This window comes from Microtus oregoni, unplaced genomic scaffold, assembly GCF_018167655.1.
Source record: "Microtus oregoni isolate MIOR12 unplaced genomic scaffold, Mior012 000052F_ref0000163, whole genome shotgun sequence".
In the NCBI taxonomy this organism is placed as follows: Eukaryota; Metazoa; Chordata; class Mammalia; order Rodentia; family Cricetidae; genus Microtus; species Microtus oregoni.
The window spans coordinates 7,254,509-7,272,834 of NW_024543828.1; the positions used below are offsets into that span (position 1 = coordinate 7,254,509).

General features: G+C 35.3%; 1 protein-coding gene across 1 annotated transcript in view; it reads left to right on the top strand.

Annotated features, from left to right (window-relative positions):
* The window catches only part of LOC121437526 (phospholipid-transporting ATPase 11C-like), a 207,045-nt gene that overhangs the window by 68,822 nt on the left and 119,897 nt on the right, over window positions 1-18,326 (top strand). Inside the window, exons 2-3 of the mRNA XM_041637391.1 lie at window positions 7,235-7,354; window positions 16,349-16,438. Of these exons, the coding sequence (XP_041493325.1) occupies window positions 7,235-7,354; window positions 16,349-16,438 (210 nt within the window). The remainder of the gene's footprint in view (window positions 1-7,234; window positions 7,355-16,348; window positions 16,439-18,326) is intronic.

The window sequence follows — 18,326 nt, forward strand, 5'->3', positions numbered from 1 at the left end:
GAGGGCAGAGACAGGTAGTACTCTGTAAGTTAGAGGTTAGCCTAGTTGGTCTACATAGTGAGTTCAGGTTATCTAGGACTGCATTGTAAGCCTCTGTCTCAAAATAGAAGGAGTGGTGTGACCATTTAGTCTTCATTGTTCACGGCAACTTCAAAATCTATGCTTTGGAGAAGGTAAGGAAATATAGAGACAATGGCATTAATGCTGGAACAGTACTCAAGTGATTATGTACTCTAAGACAAAGGGAGAAAGTAATTACTATTTTGCTGCCAAGATATCAGAGTGACATTCTAAAGGACTTTAGGTGTGTGTTTTGGACAACACTCTACAAGAGCTCCATAAGTGGGCCCTCATTTACCATGTAGCACAATTTAAATTTGTGATGGCTCATTGTTTTAAGTTGTATATTTCTATAATTACTTAACATCTGAAAAACCTTATCTTTTGTTCACAGTAGTAATTCAGCATCATAAAAGGTGATCTCTGTTTATTGAGTTAATCCTACTATAGGTAGTTTTTAGTTTGTTTTACCACTTTAGAGATAAGGTAATTAAGTCAAGTAACAAAAAACTATTTTTCTCGGGTTTCATTCTGAAAACACACACAGTTGTTAATGTTTTCTAAGAGTATATTTTCTTTGGTTTTGTTCACTCCATATTTTGTTCCCAAATCCTTCAATTGCAAGAAAGATTGTTCTTTTCAAGAACAGACTTTTCTTTAATAAGAACTGATCGAAGAAATTGACTCTTTTGTGAGTCAGAATCCAGAGGTGTGTCTCTTTAAGCCATGTGCCACGATAAAAATCTGGTTTTTTTTTTCCCTTCCTTTCTTTTGAAAACGAATTTGTAGTAGTGGAGATTGAACCAAAGGCCTTCCTTATACGTGCTAGGAAAATACTCTACCACTGAGCTACTTCCCCAGTCAGGCGCATTACATCTAACTTTGGGGGAAGGTTAATAAATAAGCTGATACTAGCTGGAATGTGTTATTTTATTAATTACATTTACAAATTGGACTTTTTTTTAGCTGGTTTGCTTTCTGTTTATTTATCAGCTAGAATTGAAAAATATATCCATTGGGCTTACTGGAAATACTCCAGTATATATGTAAGCCAGTAGACCTTTTTAGGAAATTTCATACCACTTTTGAAATAATAAAGCCTGTTCACATCATCGTATATCTCTTTCCTCTCTGTCTGTGCCCTGAACATAATTTTTTTCCTTTTAATATTTTTCCTTTTCTGAGATAAACAGTAGTTCTTGAATGAGAATTTATCTCTTCTAGGTAATAATATTGATGATTGTTTTTGCTAGATATTGCCATTTGCTGTTGAGATATAATGAGATCTTTAAATAATCAGAATTTACCAGTTCCAAATAAATTTTCCACAGAAACCATTTTCTTAGACCTTACATGTGTTTTGTACAAATTTTTGAAGCTTCAGAATTTAGAAATACAGCCATTTCCTTGAGGAAAACCCCAGTGATTCCTAACAAATACCTAGACTGTTCCTCAAACTATGCACAGATGTAAAACTAAAATTTTAGTTAAGCTAGGTAGTAGGCGGAAGCAGGTGTATCTCTTTGTGAGTTTTAGGCCACCCTGGTTCTATATCAGCCAATGCTACATACAGACCCAGTTTCAAAAAAATCAAATGTGTGTATGTGCACGTGTGTGCATGCATGTGCACATGTGTTAAATTAAGTTTAGTGAACTTTCCTAAGAAAGGTAATTGTCACCATGGTTTGTTTATTGTGGGTAGGGATTAGGGGAAGAAGATGAGAAAAGAATATAGTGCCATGCCAGGATATTGATATGTGAAAAAAAAAAAGATGCTTGAAGTGATACTACCAAGACAAATTAGGATCTTTAGAGAAAAGTAGCGGGCAGCTGTGAAGTGGTAAAATAACAGAGGGCTGGCCACCACAGTGCTGCTTCCAGCTTATTCTTTTAGGTTCTTTAATGCTTCCTTTGGCACCTCCCACAGAAGTACATAAATTCCTCAAACCGAAGTTGGCTTTCATCCTAAGTTCCAGGAAACTTTGCAAGGATCACAAAGATTGGTACAATTTCTTAATGACTTGCAGCCTTTTCTCTGTGATTTGGCTGCTTTTCTATTAGAAAATTTCCAGTCAGTATGCAGATGGTCCCATCTTTTACTTCTGCCTCCGAGGTTTGTAATCTGTATTTTATTCTGTTTTCTAGTTACCCAGGGTTGCTTAGTCCAGAAGCCTTCTTCTTGCTTTCTCTTTGTATGCGTATTTTTATCCATTTTCTGATGGTATTCATCAGTGTTTAGTTGAGTTGCCAGCTTCTCTTTCTCTAATTTTAGAATTTAACTACCTTCGTATTTAGAGTTTTAAGGTTTGTTAAGTGTTTGGAATGAAAAGTGGTGTACAGATACGGTAGCAAGAACAAAAGATATTTTGTCACTTTGTAAAGACTTGTTTATGTATGAGTTTTGTCAGGCTATAGACAAGATATGAAAGATACTATAAAGGTAGGTTGCTGTGTACCATTAGTAAGTTTGGGAGATGCAGGCTACATTTTTTAAATCAACCTCTGAATCATTTTTAAAATTCCTGTTAAAATTGTGAACCACAAATGCTTACAGCATTTTGATCCATATACTCCCTTAAGTATCTTTTAGGAAAGCTGAATTTCATTTACATTTCTGTAGTTGTGGGTTGGGTTGAGAGCATGGTGTTCATGGTGTGGGAATGCTTAGGATTGGTTGTTCCTGGTGAACTTTAACTGTTCAGTAGAACACATTTATATCATGAATGTCCAACGAAAACTTCCAACAAGGTGTTGTTCCTATATATACCCTCCCGCTCTTTTATTTATTTTTTTAGGTGTTGTGCTTGCAGATTTTGATGTGTTTGTGTAGAGCTAAAATATATTCTTTATAGCAATTTTTTACAGTTTATATGCTGCCAGTTGGTAATACCCAAGTTTATATATGCATAACAATTTCATGTGCTTGTGTTTTTGATAAGATATTTACAAATTTCAATAAACAAGACCACATAATTAAGCTCTAAAGTCAAAGCCAAACAAAATGTTCTATCTAAAAGTTTGCTTTGCTTCCTCTGGTAAAAGAGGAAAAAACAGCTTGGTCACTTTAGAAGTTGCAATAAAAGCAAAATAGGAAATGTACGTTCTTAAGATTCATTTTTACATTGTGACTTTAAGTTAATGTCAGGATTATTCACCTTTGTTTGTTGCAATGGAGCAAGCATGGAAACCTTAATTAATTGACCACTGAATACATTATAGTAATTTCAACCAAGAAGCTTAATACACTGCAGTCACTCCCTGGCAGCCTACTGTTCTTCTCCCTGTACTGCTCCCCTCAAATCTTGGGATAGTAATCTGACTTTGGGAGGCTTTTAAATAGGCGTTTTAACTTTTGAGCATTTTTTTTCAACTTTGAGGTAATTTGTCCATTTTCAGACTTACTGTGCAGTTAAAAAAAAGTACTAATGCTTTAAAGAAGAAAATAGCTTTGGGTTGGAGTGTGAATAGTTTAAATCATTTCTGTGTCTTCAAATTTTTTAGCCTAATTTATATATATTTATTCTATATGGGTGTTTTGCTTGCCTGTATGTATGTCTGTGCATCAAGTACATGCCTGGTGCCTGGGGAAGTCAAAAAAGGACATCAGATTTCCTGGAAGCTGCCCTGTGGGTACTGGAATCGAACCTTAGATGCTCTGGAAGATCAGCCTCTGCTTTTAACTGCTGAACCATCTCTCCAGCTCTTTTCAAGTTTTAATTAGTAATTTTGTTCACTTTTACTTATAGGAACTCAGAGACAAGGCTGACCAATAAAAAATATGTAATTATCAAGTATGTAAATATGTATTAATGATGTGTCATTAAGATAGAGTTGGTGCTAGTCTATTTCAGCTTTAAACAATAATATTTCTAAAGACATTTGGATGGGACTTAGTCCAGCACAGAATGAACTCCTAATGAAAGTAAAGACTGTATTGGTGACAGGAATTACATACTCCTAGACCAAGATTACATTGTCTGCCTTCCAAAGTTGATTGTTTTTTATTGTTTCCTTTTTGGATTTCTTTGTTCTGGCAAAAGTATCTATTTTATTCAAAATCATGGTAAGCAACACTGAAGTTTTAACACTACATGGCAACAAGTAGTACAGTAAATTTATACAAATTCAGAGTTGTCATTGTATGTGAGCTAAACTACATTGCACAGTTGCAGGAAATGCAAAGAGAGATTACAGTTTTATTAGAATTAGGGTAAACAGGCACAGAAAAGACACCTGCTTCATATCACTGCATCTCCAGTCCTCAGGAAACTTCAAATCTAAACCTTCCCTAGAGAAAAAGACCTATTTTGATAAATTTGGAAAGTGGATATTATACAGCTTTTTATTGCCATCTAACAACCACCTTTAGGAGCTAGACATTAATATACACCTACTTGCACATAGTTTCAATCCTTTTTCTTGAATTTATGGAGATAGATATCACTTAAGCATTATTTTAAAGAGATCCGAGAAATAAATGTGTGGGTAAACCTCTTAGTAAAATTGTTAGTATCATTCAGTTGTAGAGGATTCCTAAAAAGATGTGCGTACAAATTATATTTTTTACTTCGGAGGACCAAAGAAGTTGAAGACAATTTAAAATTGAGAAAGTACTAGTTCATTTTCATCTTAAAATATCATCTTAAGCTAATTAGTATCCACTGTAGAGGGGAGAAGCCATATTAGCAGTTTAAGAAGCATACTGCTCTACTGACCCTCTATTCTTTTCCTAGTCCTCATCCCTCTCTGCTTTAATTTTTATTTCCTTTGTATGGGTATACTGTCTGCATGTATATCAGTGTACCATGTGCACAATCTGGGGCAACAGGGCAGGAAATTGAGAAACAACAGACACACATACAAAAAAATCTGGGATTGGGTAGAATGGAATCTGGTGGAGACACACCAACAACAGACAACAGGAAACCCACCTTATTTATTTTATAAATCTGAATTGAGGAGGTGGGTTTGTTGTATACAGCTGAATGAGGAAGCGGGTTTAGCTTATCTAGTAGAGAGCAGGTCACCACAGGGAAGCGGTCTTAAGCTGCAAACATCCGGGAGGAGGAAGCTGCAGTAGACGTTTTCTGCACATACTATCAGTATCCACACATGAACTGGGGAAGCCTTTGTAATTTCCCTGAGCCTGAGTCAGGGAAAGCTTGCCAGTCTCATTGGTCTGAGGCATTGGGGTTATCGACATGCATTTTCATGTAAATAACACACAGTCAATCGGGCTTCCTCTGCTCCTCACAGTTAACCTCTACTTACTTTTTAAAAATGTGTTTATTTTTATGGTGGTATAAACCCAGGGACTTATATGTAATAGGCAAACACTCTACTACTGAGATAAACACATCTGAGTTTCTCTGTTAGTATTTTCCAGTTATTTTTGGTTGACTTTGTACAAATTTGAAGGTAGTGCCTTATTTGTTTCATAAGCTTAATTTAAAAATAGCAAAACAGAGATGCTTTATACTCAGGGTGATTATTACTTATTAAGGCAAATTTTACAAATAATATCTTCAGAAGACACGAATGCAGGCACTAATATATACAAATACAGTAAATATTTGGAAAACTTCAAAATTTCTAAGTAGTCTTTTAACATTATTTTAAAGATTGATATCTTTGACATTTGAATAACTCAACAAAAACTCTTTGTTGTTATTATTTTAAAATATTGTAATTGACAAATTATTTTTAAAAATAAGAATAAGGATCTAAGATAATAGTTTTTTACCAGTATAGTTAGAAACTGTTTCAAATATAGTACTATCAAAGACTATTTTGAATATATAAAAAATGTATTCTATTTCAAACAAAGAGAATAGAAGATTGAAGAGATGGTAAATTGGTAGAGAGCACTGCTGTTCTTCCAGAAGACCCAAGTTTGGTTCCCAGCATCCAAATGACAGTTCACAACCATCCATAGTTCCAGTTACAAAGTATCAAGTATCCTATTCTGGCCTCCTTGGGCACAGTGCAACAGACATACATGCAGATAAAACATCCATACATATAAAATAAACATTTTACATTTTTTAAAATAGAGAACTGTGAAGTCCCAGAAAGTTTTACATATACTAGAGCATTACTCTGAGTCTTTTCAATACAGTGAGTCTATTTTTAAAAGATATTTTAAAAAGCACTAGAAATATATTGTCTTTAGCGAGACTTTAGGATAATAGAATTTGGGAGGTCACAAGGAAGTTTTCTTATAAAGGCAAAGATTCATACGGGTTTGTTTTTTTTTTTGTAGAAAGGTGATTTTTCTATTAATAGGATTTCTGACATGTTTAGAAATAATTTGCATTGTAGTTTCTCTTCTCTGATATGTTTGTTGACAAAAGGTCCTCAGAAGTTGTATAATAAATAAAATATTCCCATTCTAATTTTTTCTAAGTTAGCATGTTGTTGTAAACATAATAGTTGAGCTTCATTTGTACTATGGGTGGAATAATATGGCTGCCACTAACAATACAGGTTTCTTTAGTATGCCCTCTCGAATTTCACTAGCATAAATTGACAGTAGATTGATTAAATTTACCATGTATTTTAGGAGAACCAAAGAATTGCAATTACTTACTCAACTATTCAAATGGGTTCAAGATATCTTTAAACCTTTTTGGGGGGCAATCAGAAAAACCTCTCTTAAGGGAGCCGCAGCATGCTGCCAGCAAGCAAAGCCCAGGTTTTTAAGCGGATTTAGTTGGCCACGTTGGCACCAGAAACTGTATTAATTAAATCACTCTTTGGCCCATTAGCTCTAGCTTCTTATTTTCTATGTCTTACATATTAATTGAACCATTTCTATTAATCTGTGTATCACCACGTGGCTGTGGACCAGCTAAAATTTTAGCATGTCTGTCTCTGACAGCGGCTCTATGGTTTCTCCCTGACTCTGCCTCCTTTCTCCCAGCATTTAGTTTAGCTTTTCCCGCCCAGCTCTGTTCCCCTATAGCTCTGCTATAGGCCCAAATCAGTTCCTTTATTAACCAATAATATTCACAGCATACAGAGGGGAATCCCATATTATAAGAGATTTGTGGATTTTAATTTCTTGACAAGGTTTTCACCTTCCCCTGCTACTCTGATTCTCCAGAGTTCTAAGCATGGTGAAAACAGAGAAATATGGTGAAAAGCTGACCTTCTCCTTCTTTCTCTTGGTTAGTGCGCTGGAGAAGAGAAACGAGTTGGTACACGCACAGTATTTGTTGGCAATCATCCCATTTCAGGAACAGAAGCTTACAGTGCACAAAGATTTTGTGATAATAGAATAGTCTCCTCTAAGGTAAGTTGTGTTTCTTTTTTAAACTCTCCAGATGCTCATATAAAGTTGCATATTTTTATTTATGCTTCTAAGGAAGCTGGTTCTTTTACATTTGTTTATACACATAGTCATATACTTCTACAAATCATAATACCAACTGTAGTAATTATTCCTCAAAAAATAGTTTAGTTTTTAAAACGCCTATCATTTTGTCTGGTTATAACTTTTACTCGCCCTCCTTTATGATTCACTGTTCCTGTTGATTGTGCATATTATGTTAGGCCTTAAAATGTGCTACAAGTAATTATTATTGTGCTTAGAAGGGATATTTTTCAGTGATCAAACATTTGCCAACTGACATTTTGCAGATTTGTGGGGGCTTTACTTATGTAAAGCTTTCTGAATTGCCTTTGAAAAGATTAGTCTGTACATGATTTCCGTTCTTTAGGATGGTTCTTAGTGACTTTCATTTGCATATCTTCTGTTTCCTAACTTCTGACTTATATTTCTAGCTCCTAAAAAAGGCCCGCATACTCCTTGACCTATGACCTGTAAAATTTAATCACAATAGCCATCACTTTTGGGCTAATGATCTTATTTCAGTGTGGTATAAGCTAAGAGCAGTGGCCTACATGTTTGAACACCTGCATTTAAATCTTGATAAAATATTCACTAGCTATATCATCTTTGTCAAATTAAAATATAATTTATGAAATGGCTAATACTTCTTATGTAAAAACACTTCTTAAACTCTTAGTACCCAGTAGTCATTGCTCTGCTAATATTAATTTACTGGTCTTTATTGCTGGCAGACCAGACAAGATGTTAGGTAGTAGATGACTGGTTTACTATCATCTCTTGTAGCATGGAACATATTTTGATAATGTTCTTGCTTCCAAATGAAGCTTGGAAAGGGAGAGCTAAAACATTAGTGAAATTTAGTTCAGTGTACACTTGAAGTCAATTAGGACCTGAAACCCAAAATCATACCCTTCCTTTAATAATACACCACATTTTGGTATTCAAATATTCCTTTGGTTTCTCCTTTAGGTAATGGCATAATGAAAATTGTTTTTGTTAAAAGATTAATATGTAAAATATAGGCAGAAGCAGACAGATGTCTGCGAGTTCCAGGACAGCAGGATTGTATTGTATGAGACCTGATCTCTACAGAAAAAGAAAAGATTAACATGTAAAACATAAATGTGAAAACTGAGTAGCCATGTAGAACACTGTGATATATCAGATAAAATGTTGATTTTCTTTTACTCTTAAATCCTGTCACAGACATTTTATTCTCAGTCAGGGGCTACTTGTGTCTGTGACAGGGTCTCACTGTGTAGCCCTTGCTATCCTGGAACTCATTATGTATGCCTGTAGACCTAGACTGGCCTCACACTCACTGAGATCTGCCTGCCTCTGCTTCCCAAGTGCTGGGCTTAAAGGAGTGTATCAATACACCTGGATAAAGTGTAGATTTTTAATCTCCAATTTAGGGTAGGAAAAAATGAGGCGCAGAGAAAATAATTCTCTCAAAATATTCCCCTCTTAGACTTGGATAGGAAGTTAAAATCGTTTAACTTGGACCTTAATTCTCTTATCCATAAAATAGGCCTATTGAATTGTTCATTTCATGAGATTGTAGTGAGGATGAAAAGAAATGATACACAGAAAACATTTACCCCTATGTTTGGAAGTGTTAACACCTAGTAAATGTTATGTCTTCTTATATTATTTGTGTTCATGGGATTATTCCAGTACATTACTGTTGATGTTTTTGGACTCTTGTGATTTGAATGTATAGAGAGAGTCCTTTTTGGTAGAGGGCCTTTGGATCTACTCTGGAGAAACTTAACAATTTTATAATTGGAATTTATCTTCCTCACATTACCTTTTGGTTCCATATATTTGTACCATACTCTTTGAATTGAATAAATACAGTCTATAAACTATGCTAGCTGTCTTCCAACTCTGCAGCAAGTGTTACTTTCTTTTCTCTACTTTGTCATAAAATTAACACTTGTTTTTGGTGCTTTTTTTCATTACAACTAACCCCCTGTAGAGCCAATGTATTAGGAAATAAATGTTAATACAGGGAGCACTGAAGAAAACACTTTGACCTTTAAATTTTATTTACTTATAAAATCAGTGTCTACTTTTTTTCTGGGAACACAAATATTTTCTTAAAAAGAAATGTCCCTTGAGGTGTTACTAATTTAAAGTACTCTGTGGAAAGTTTTGGTTATCACCAGAATTTTGTAGCTGATGCAAAATTGGAAATTCCCTTCCTTAAGAAAAAGAACATTAATTGCACTGTTATTGTTCTTTAGGGCTTTTTTTTTACTTTGTTTTTGATTTTTTGGTTGTTGTTTGTTTTTTTTTTCTTTTACAATTTCTGAGCTTTAGAGTACCATCAGTGAAATAATCAGTGAGTTATTCATAGTTGATTTAGAAAGCTAAACTTGACTCAAATCAGAGTTTTAGGTCTAAATTTATATTATCGTTTTTCCCTTATTTAAAAAACTGAATTGAGAAAAAAAGAAGAAAAAAATTGAATTGAGACCTGTAAAATGGCTCAGTGTACCTGTAAGGCATCTACTACCAAACCTGATGACCTGGGATTCAGTCTTTGGGACCTACACTGACTCCCATCAGTAGTCCCCTGACCTCCACATGCACACTGTGGCACACATGTGTGTTCTCTTGCATACACATACAACAAATAAACCAGATTCATCAATAGTGCAATTTATTAAAACTGAGAGGACTTCTTTCTTTCAGTTGTGTCTGACACACTGAAAATAACCTGTAAATTTTACTAATTTCTGATTTAGTTTTAGTCAGCAACTTTATTGCTTTTGAGAGGTTCCGAATTTTCAGTGTGATAAGTAAAATTTCTGTGTGGCATTGTTAGTAAGAATCAAGGTAGATTGCAAAGCTCAAAATTCCATTTAATGCCAACATAAAGGAAAATTGATAATAACTTGAGTATAGTAATGTAGCAAAGTGAACAGTTACCAATATAGAACTTACTATAAAATTAGTCTTGCTTTTTTATTCTATTGCATCCATATGTATCTAGTAGTTAGAGAAGGTTATGTTCTTTGTGTAGTTCAGCTTGCTGATAACTTTATTGGTTAATTTTTAAATAGTTACTATTTCATTTTTACCCATGTCCCTGTTCCTTTTGGTTGTTTGTTTGCTTTTGACAAAGTTTTGTTATTTTGCCAAAATTGGCTTTTGTATGTAGTCCAGGCTGTCCTTGAACTCCTGGCAATCCTCCTACCTTACCTTCCTAAGTGTTAAGATTACAGACATGTACTGCCCCATCTAACTTGGTTTCCACTTTGCTGTTCCTATATAGAAACATTAGAACACATTACTTAGAGCTTTATCCTTAGAATTCTTAGTACTAAGTAAAAAACTTGGTGAACTTCATGTAAAAACAGCTTTTTTCTCCTCTCATCTCTGGTGCTTGGAATCAAGCATAAAACTACATTCATGTTGGATAATCACTTTGTCACTGAGCTATACATACCCCATACTCCAGACCCAATCAAGTAAAGCTCAAAGCCTTTAATCTATTAGTTCATTTTCATTTCAACATTTGGAGATTTATTTGATGGAAAAATTGGTTTTAAATTCTTTTAGATAATAGATACTTGAGGCAGTAACATAACTTTATCATATAGTATCAGTTTTAGAACCCATATGTATATACCAACTACAAAATAAGTGAAAAATACTCTATAGAAACTACTTGCAGGTCTAAGGAGATGGCTCAACAGTTAAGAACACTGGCTCTTCTTCAAGAGGTCCTGAGTTCAATTCCCACCACCACCCAAATAGCAGCTCACAGCTGTCTCTCACTGTAGTTACATTTGACTAGTCCCATGGGTTCTAATTCCCTCTTCTGGTATACATACATGCAGACAAAACACCCATATACACAAAATAATACCTAAATAAATGTAAAAAAATTAAAAACAAGCTAACACCTAAGTGGCTGGGTATACCTGCGAGATATTTTAGCCCACTTGTGGTAGTGCATGCCTTTAATTCCAGCACTCAGGAGGCAGAGGCAGGGAGATCTCTGTGAGTTTGAGGCCTGCCTAGCCTACAGAACGAGTTTCAGGACAGCCAAAACAAAACAAAATTTGCAGTGCTGGTATTTCTGTGTAGCAACAGTTGAACATGTTCTTAAATATTTAGTCTGACTTTTAACTTTATCATTCCTTGCTAAAATATTCTAGTGGGGGATTGGAGAGATAGCTCAACAGTTAAGAGCACTTGCTCTTCCTAACACCAACATGGAGGCTACCAACTTTCTGTAACTCCAGTTCCAGGGGTCTCAAATGTCTCTTCTGGCCTCAATAGGCACCACACACACACACACATATACAGGCAAAAAATACCTATATACATAAAATATAAGTAAATTATTTCTAAAATTAGTGTAAGGATTCATTCACTCAATCATCTAGGCAAGAACTTAGGATAGAAAAATCTGTTTTCATCACTGTATTTAAAATAACTCATATTTGCATTTTCTTCCTGTGATTGGCATTGTTTTTGGTTTGTAATCACAGACCAAGTCTGAGAGTCCAGTTTTAAGATAAACAATTAAATTTTAATAACTTCATGTATATATCTACAGTTCCACTTTTATTCTAATTAGAAAGCACTTTTAAAAGAATTCTCTTAATCTGTGTTAAAGTATTGGTTTTAATGTATAGAATAAATAATTGTATCCTAGTTTGCCTTTTAATTCAATCAGTGATTTAAATGGTCAGTGCACAAATTTTACTCATCATTTCTTGATTTAAAAGTCTCAGTGGTGGCCTGACAAGTGTAGTCCTAGGACTTGATAGGCCAAAGCAGGAGGATTGCCCTGACTTTGAGGTTAGCATGGGGCTGTATGTAGTATGAGACCCTGCCTGAAACAAACATCATGTGTTTCTTGCCAGGCATCATGCCTAGAGCTTATAGTAAAATAAGTTACAACACCCTGAGGTCTTAGTTCATGCCCTGATGAAGGAGAGAAGAGCAATAATTTCCAATGAAAGGACCAGCCAAAGTTCTTAAGAAAAAAGTTAGTCTGGCTAAGTAAAACAACAGTAGTGGGGCAAAGAATACATGTACTTCAGTGGTGTGGCTATGTAAAGCCCTGATTTGAGTCCTTAGCATTGCAAAACAACAGCAGTAGCCTAACAGGACTAGATCAAAAAAAGTTCCCTTTGATCTGTTAATATTTCCCCAATAAGGACATTTAAGTGGTCTTAATGCTTATCTGGTTTTTTTTTATGTTTAGTTTGAGAACAGAAGGTTAGTGTCCTGGTTCACCTATTAGCAGTTTATTAGAGTTCAGCTTTTATTTATTTATTTATTTATTTACTTGAAATCGATATGGCAGTTAAATGCTGGTTTTGGATTATAATGGTTTCAAAGCAACTCTACCAGTGGTTTTAAACGCTTATTTTTTTATCATAAGCAAATTTGAGAATATCATGAAAAATGTGAATTCTTTCAAATAATAGACATTTCAGACAGCACTTAATTTTTTCACATTTTATTATTTTTTTTAAAAAAAGAAAGCAAGCTATTCTTTTCATTTTACGTACCAATCCCAGTTCTCCCTTCTCACCTTCCATCCCCTCTACCTCCCCCCCATCTCACCCTCCCCCAATTCACTCCTCAAAGAGGGTAAGACACATTGCTTTGGAGAAAGTCCAAGACCCTCCCTACTATATCTAGGCCGAGCAAGGTATCCATCCAAAGAGAATCGGTTCCCAAATAGCCAGTACATGCAGTAGGGACAAATCCTGGTGCCACTACCAGTGGCCCCTCAGTCTGCCCCAGCCATGCAACTGTCACCCACATTCAGAGGATCTAGTTTGGTCCTATGCTTGTTCCTTACCTGTCCAGCTGGAGATGGTGAGCTCCCATTAGCTAAGGTAAAGTGTTTCAGAGATAGCACTTAATTTTATGGTTGGTTGATTGGTTTGTGGCAGAGTCTCATTATGTAGCACAAGCAGACCTGAAAACCCAAAGTAATCCGGCTGTATCTGTCCGTCAGTGCTAGGCTTAAAGGTGTCCCTGGCATTTCTTCACTTACTTTTTTAAAAAAAGATTTTATTTTATGAATGTTTTGCCTGTGTGTATGCATGTAATTGTGTGTGTGTGTGTGTGTGTGTGTGTGTGTGTGTGTGTGTACTACATGCATGTTTGGTGCCTTCTGATGGTCAGAGGGAAATATAAGATGGTGATGAGCCATTATGTGGGTGCTGGGAAATGAATCCTGTTCATATGTAAGAACAGGTGCTCTTAACCACTAAGCCATGTACTACTTCCCTGGTCCTCTCTAAGGTACTCTTTTGACCTCAGATTTATTCTCCCTGTTGACTGTTGATTGTTATCTTAGTTTCTATCATTGTGATAAAACACCATGACTGTTGCAACTTTGCTGGGGTGGGGGGTGGAATAGGATTTATTTACTTTACTTTATAGTTTATTATCATGAAGGGAAGTTAGGACAGAAACTCAAGGCATGAACCTGGAGGTAAAAATTGAAGACCTTGAAGGATTGCTGCTTACTGGCTTGTCCTTCCTGGCTTGCTCAGTTTGCTTTCTTATACCCCCTAGTACCAGCTGCCCTGGGAGGGCACTACCCTTAGGCTTGCTTAAAGGTCGTTCTTATGGGGGCATTTTCTCACTTGCAGTTCCCTCTTGTCAGGTGACTCAAGCTTGTGTAAAGTTGATATATTTTTTTTTCTGAGACAGGGTTTCTCTGTGTAGCTTTGGTGCCTGTCCTGAAACTCACTCTGTAGACCAGGATGTCCTCAAACTCACAGAGATCCGACTGCATCTACCTCCCTAGTGCTAGGATCAAAGGCGTGCGCAACACTGTCTGGCCAGCCCAGTTCTACTGTAACTGCTTGCCTCCATTTGTCTTCTTTCTCTTGAGATTCTCTGAACTTTGAGAGCACCTAAGCCTTGTTTAAAGGAGATGTTAGAGGCCAACCAGATGGCTCAGGCAATAAAAGGACTTGCCATGTAAGCCTGACAACTGGAATATGATGCCTGGGACCCACATAAAGATTTGGAAGGAGAGAGATCCTGCCACAAAATTATCATCTGACCTTCACGTGCACACCATAGCTCATTCACCCCCAACCCACAAAATAAATACATAAAATTGTTTAAAATCAATTGAACCTGAGTCCTCTGCAAGAGTAGCCAGTGCTCTTAACTGCTAAATTATCTCTCCAGGCACAATAATTTTTTTCTTGACACACCTATTCTGCTTTCCCTTAAAATTATTATTCACTGTTGAACTGCTGATGAAATTTTGGATGAGCCAAAGGCTAACTCATATCTCTAAAACAAATGAATAACAAAGTTTCCTAGAATCAATAGGGAAAAGCCTAAACACTGTGGCGCATACCTATAATCCCAATATTTGGGAAGTTGAGGTAGAAAGTATTCATTACTATAAAAAACATTAAATACTAGCTTTTCTGAAAACACTGTAAAAAATTTGTTTACCATCAAAGAGTTCCAGTAAATTTATCTTCTCTCATGGTGTAAAATCTTTTTGCAAATGTTTTAATCTCCTAACCTAACAGGGTAAAACTTTTATTAGCTGAGTTGCAACTTATTTAATTAAACTTCATTTAAATGAGCCATTTACAAAATATGAGGTCAAACCCCAACCAATGGGAAAAACACAGTCACCACTTGTATTAAAATAAAAACCAAGTGAATTTGCCATTCTGGTGTGCCTATGCCTGCTCTTCCATTTTTTTTTAATGAGTAGCTCATTTTTCTCATCAAAAGTAAAGTTTTACTTTGTCAAGACACTAATTGGAGTAATGATTTCTTCTTTAAAGCTCTGAACTTATTTTTAACAATTACTATAAGTTGTAAATGTGTCTGTGTTTTCAATAAGGTTTTTCACTGAATAGGCAATAATTTCTATAGAAGTAAGTTGTTCAGTTGTCTTCCCTACTATTCATTCTAACAATTCCTGGGAGAGATAAAAGTTATTTGAATGAGTGAATGAGTATATTAATTCTTTTGGCTAGGTCTAATCACTGGATTTAGATCATTGTCAGAGATAAAATTTTGTCTCTACTAGTACCGCCTATCTTCATGACAGCTGATACTGTGTTCATAATTGAAAAGGTACACACACAATCTGAGTGCATACACAAGATGTAATTTATTAATGCCTTAAGCTTAATGACTGGATCATTTAAAAATCAAGAGATGTAATACATACCATAATATAGAAGACTTGAAACCAGAATTTAAAAAAAAAACAAAAAACCTTTGAAGGTAAAAGGCTAAATTTACACTTGGAAAGACTCTATTTTGATAAATTGCATATCATGATATCCATTGATAAAGGACTGGAAAGCTAAAGTCTCAGAACATGACAGAGTATATGGAAATTTACTGCTAATAGTTTTTAAAATTTATTTTAAACAATTCTATGTATTTATTTTGTGGGTTGGGGGTGAATGAGCTATGGTGTGCACGTGAAGGTCAGATGATAATTTTGTGGCAGGATCTCTCTCCTTCCAAATCTTTATGTGGGTCCCAGGCATCATATTCCAGTTGTCAGGCTTACATGGCAAATCCTTTTACTGCCTGAGCCATCTTGTTGGCCTCTAACATCTCCTTTAAACAAGGCTTAGGTGCTCTCAAAGTTCAGAGAATCTCAAGAGAGAGAGAGAAGACAAATGAATACATGTAATATAATATGAGAGCATATAGCAAAGAATCCGTTTTATGTTGGGTTGGAGAAATTAAAAATGTAGCACTTAGTTGGCCAATGAAATTTTCAGTGAAACTTCATTTCTGGAAAAAAAGTATTCCATACCTCTAAATATATTCCGGTGTAACATAAGGGTGTGTTTTCAATTGTTAGATATACTAAATACTACTTTATATTATAATAAGATTTTTCAAGTTTCTTTTCTAATAATTCTTCTTGTTCAACTTATTTTATAGTATACACTTTGGAATTTCCTCCCAAAGAATTTGTTTGAACAGTTTAGAAGAATTGCAAATTTTTATTTTCTCATCATTTTCCTTGTACAGGTAAGAACTCCATGAAAACAACATGGATAAATTTGGTTGTTTCGAACAATTTGTAATCTTAAGTTGTCCTGTGACTTAAAAACATTTGATTATTATTTTTAAGTAGAAATGTAATTGCACTTCAAGAATTGTGTGATGGTATAGGTCTCTAAAGCTGTCTTAGAAATGAGATTTAATTTTTCATGGATTTCGTATCTTTATCTTAAATGTATATTGTATAACATCTTAATGATTGTTTATATATCAAAATTTTAAATAGTTTAAACTAACAGTTTTACTTTTTAACACCAGGCTTTTGTGGTAGGAGAGGAAATAGTTTATTCATCTTAAACTTCCATATCACTGTTCATTACTGAAGAATGTCACTACAGGAACTCAAGCAGGACAGGAGCTTGGAGGCAGGAACTGATGCAGAGGCCGTGGATGAGGGTTGATTAGTGACTTGTGTTCCCTGTCTTACTCAGCCTGCTTTCTTATAGAACTCAGAACCACAAGTCTAGGGATGGCACCACCCACAATGGTCTGGGCCCTTACCTATTGATCACTGATTAAGAAAATGCCTTATAGCTGGATCTTATGGAGGCATTTTCTCAATTGGTGCTCTCTCCTCTCTGATGACTCTAGCTTGCGTCAAGTTGACATAAAATCAGCCAGTATACAGTCCTATCTCAGCTTCCCAAATATTGGGATTATAGGTATGTGCCACCATGCCTAGGCTTTCCCCCATTGATTCTAGGAATCTTTGTTATTATTTTGTTTTAGAGATATGAGTTAGCCTTTAGCTCGTCATAGTGAATAATTTTAAGGTAAAGCAGAATAGGTGTATCAAAAAAGATATTGAGGCTGGAGAAATAGTTCAACAATGAAGAGCACTGGCTACTCTTGCAGAGGACCCAGATTCAATCCCTGTACCCATGTGATGACTCAGAACCATCTGTAGCTCCAGATTAAACACTAGTTTTAGTCTATTTGAACACACTACTTTTCTTCCTTATTACACCTTTCTATGTGCCTTACTCACTTACTTCCTTGAAGTTTGAAAGTAGTAAATCTATCTGCTTTTCAGTGTTCCTTTTACCGTTCGGTATTTTAGATTTTAATCATTTTAAATCATGTCTTACATCTTTAAGTATATAGTTTATTAGAGTTTTTCCTTCACTTACTACTTTAATGATAACACCCTCCTCATCTTTTTAAATGAAGCAGAAAAGTGCCAGTGAGTTAATGTTGAGTGCTTTTGTTTGTATACACTGAGGCTTTGCCTAATGGTATTATAATTTAGTTTAGGCCTCCTGTTTAAAAGCAGTTTGGGACAGAATATAGAAAGAGTAAACTGCCATAGTGAATGATGAAATTTTTAGAAAGGCACTCATATCCATGGTCAGATGTCTTAGAAGCAGAAAGTACACCATGGATTCTATTGGCAAGAATCATTCAGTTGATTAAAGAGTGCATTTAATTAAGTTAAGCAACTATATGCTGACTACCTACAGTTTGTTGTACAGTAGTCCCGAACAAAATATGATGATCAAAATACTGAGTTTTTTCTACCCTTAAGGAGTTGTATATTCACTTAACTCAAGAGATTGAAAGGGCTTCAAAAGTATGTGATATCTGAACTGATCTTTGAAGGATTAGAAGAGGTTTCCATGGCAGAGAATGCTACAACCAGCATTCCACAAATAGAAAAGAGATTGTGTAAAGTCATACATGTTTAAAGGTCTAAAAGTCTTAACATCTACATTTCTTTTTGTCAGGGGATGATAGTGAGATTTGAAGACAGATTGTAACTACAAACCCACCCCCCCGATAATCTAGTTCTACTTCCATGTTTCTTATTTTTGTGAATAACAGCAACATTCACCCAGGCATGTTAATCCAACACTTA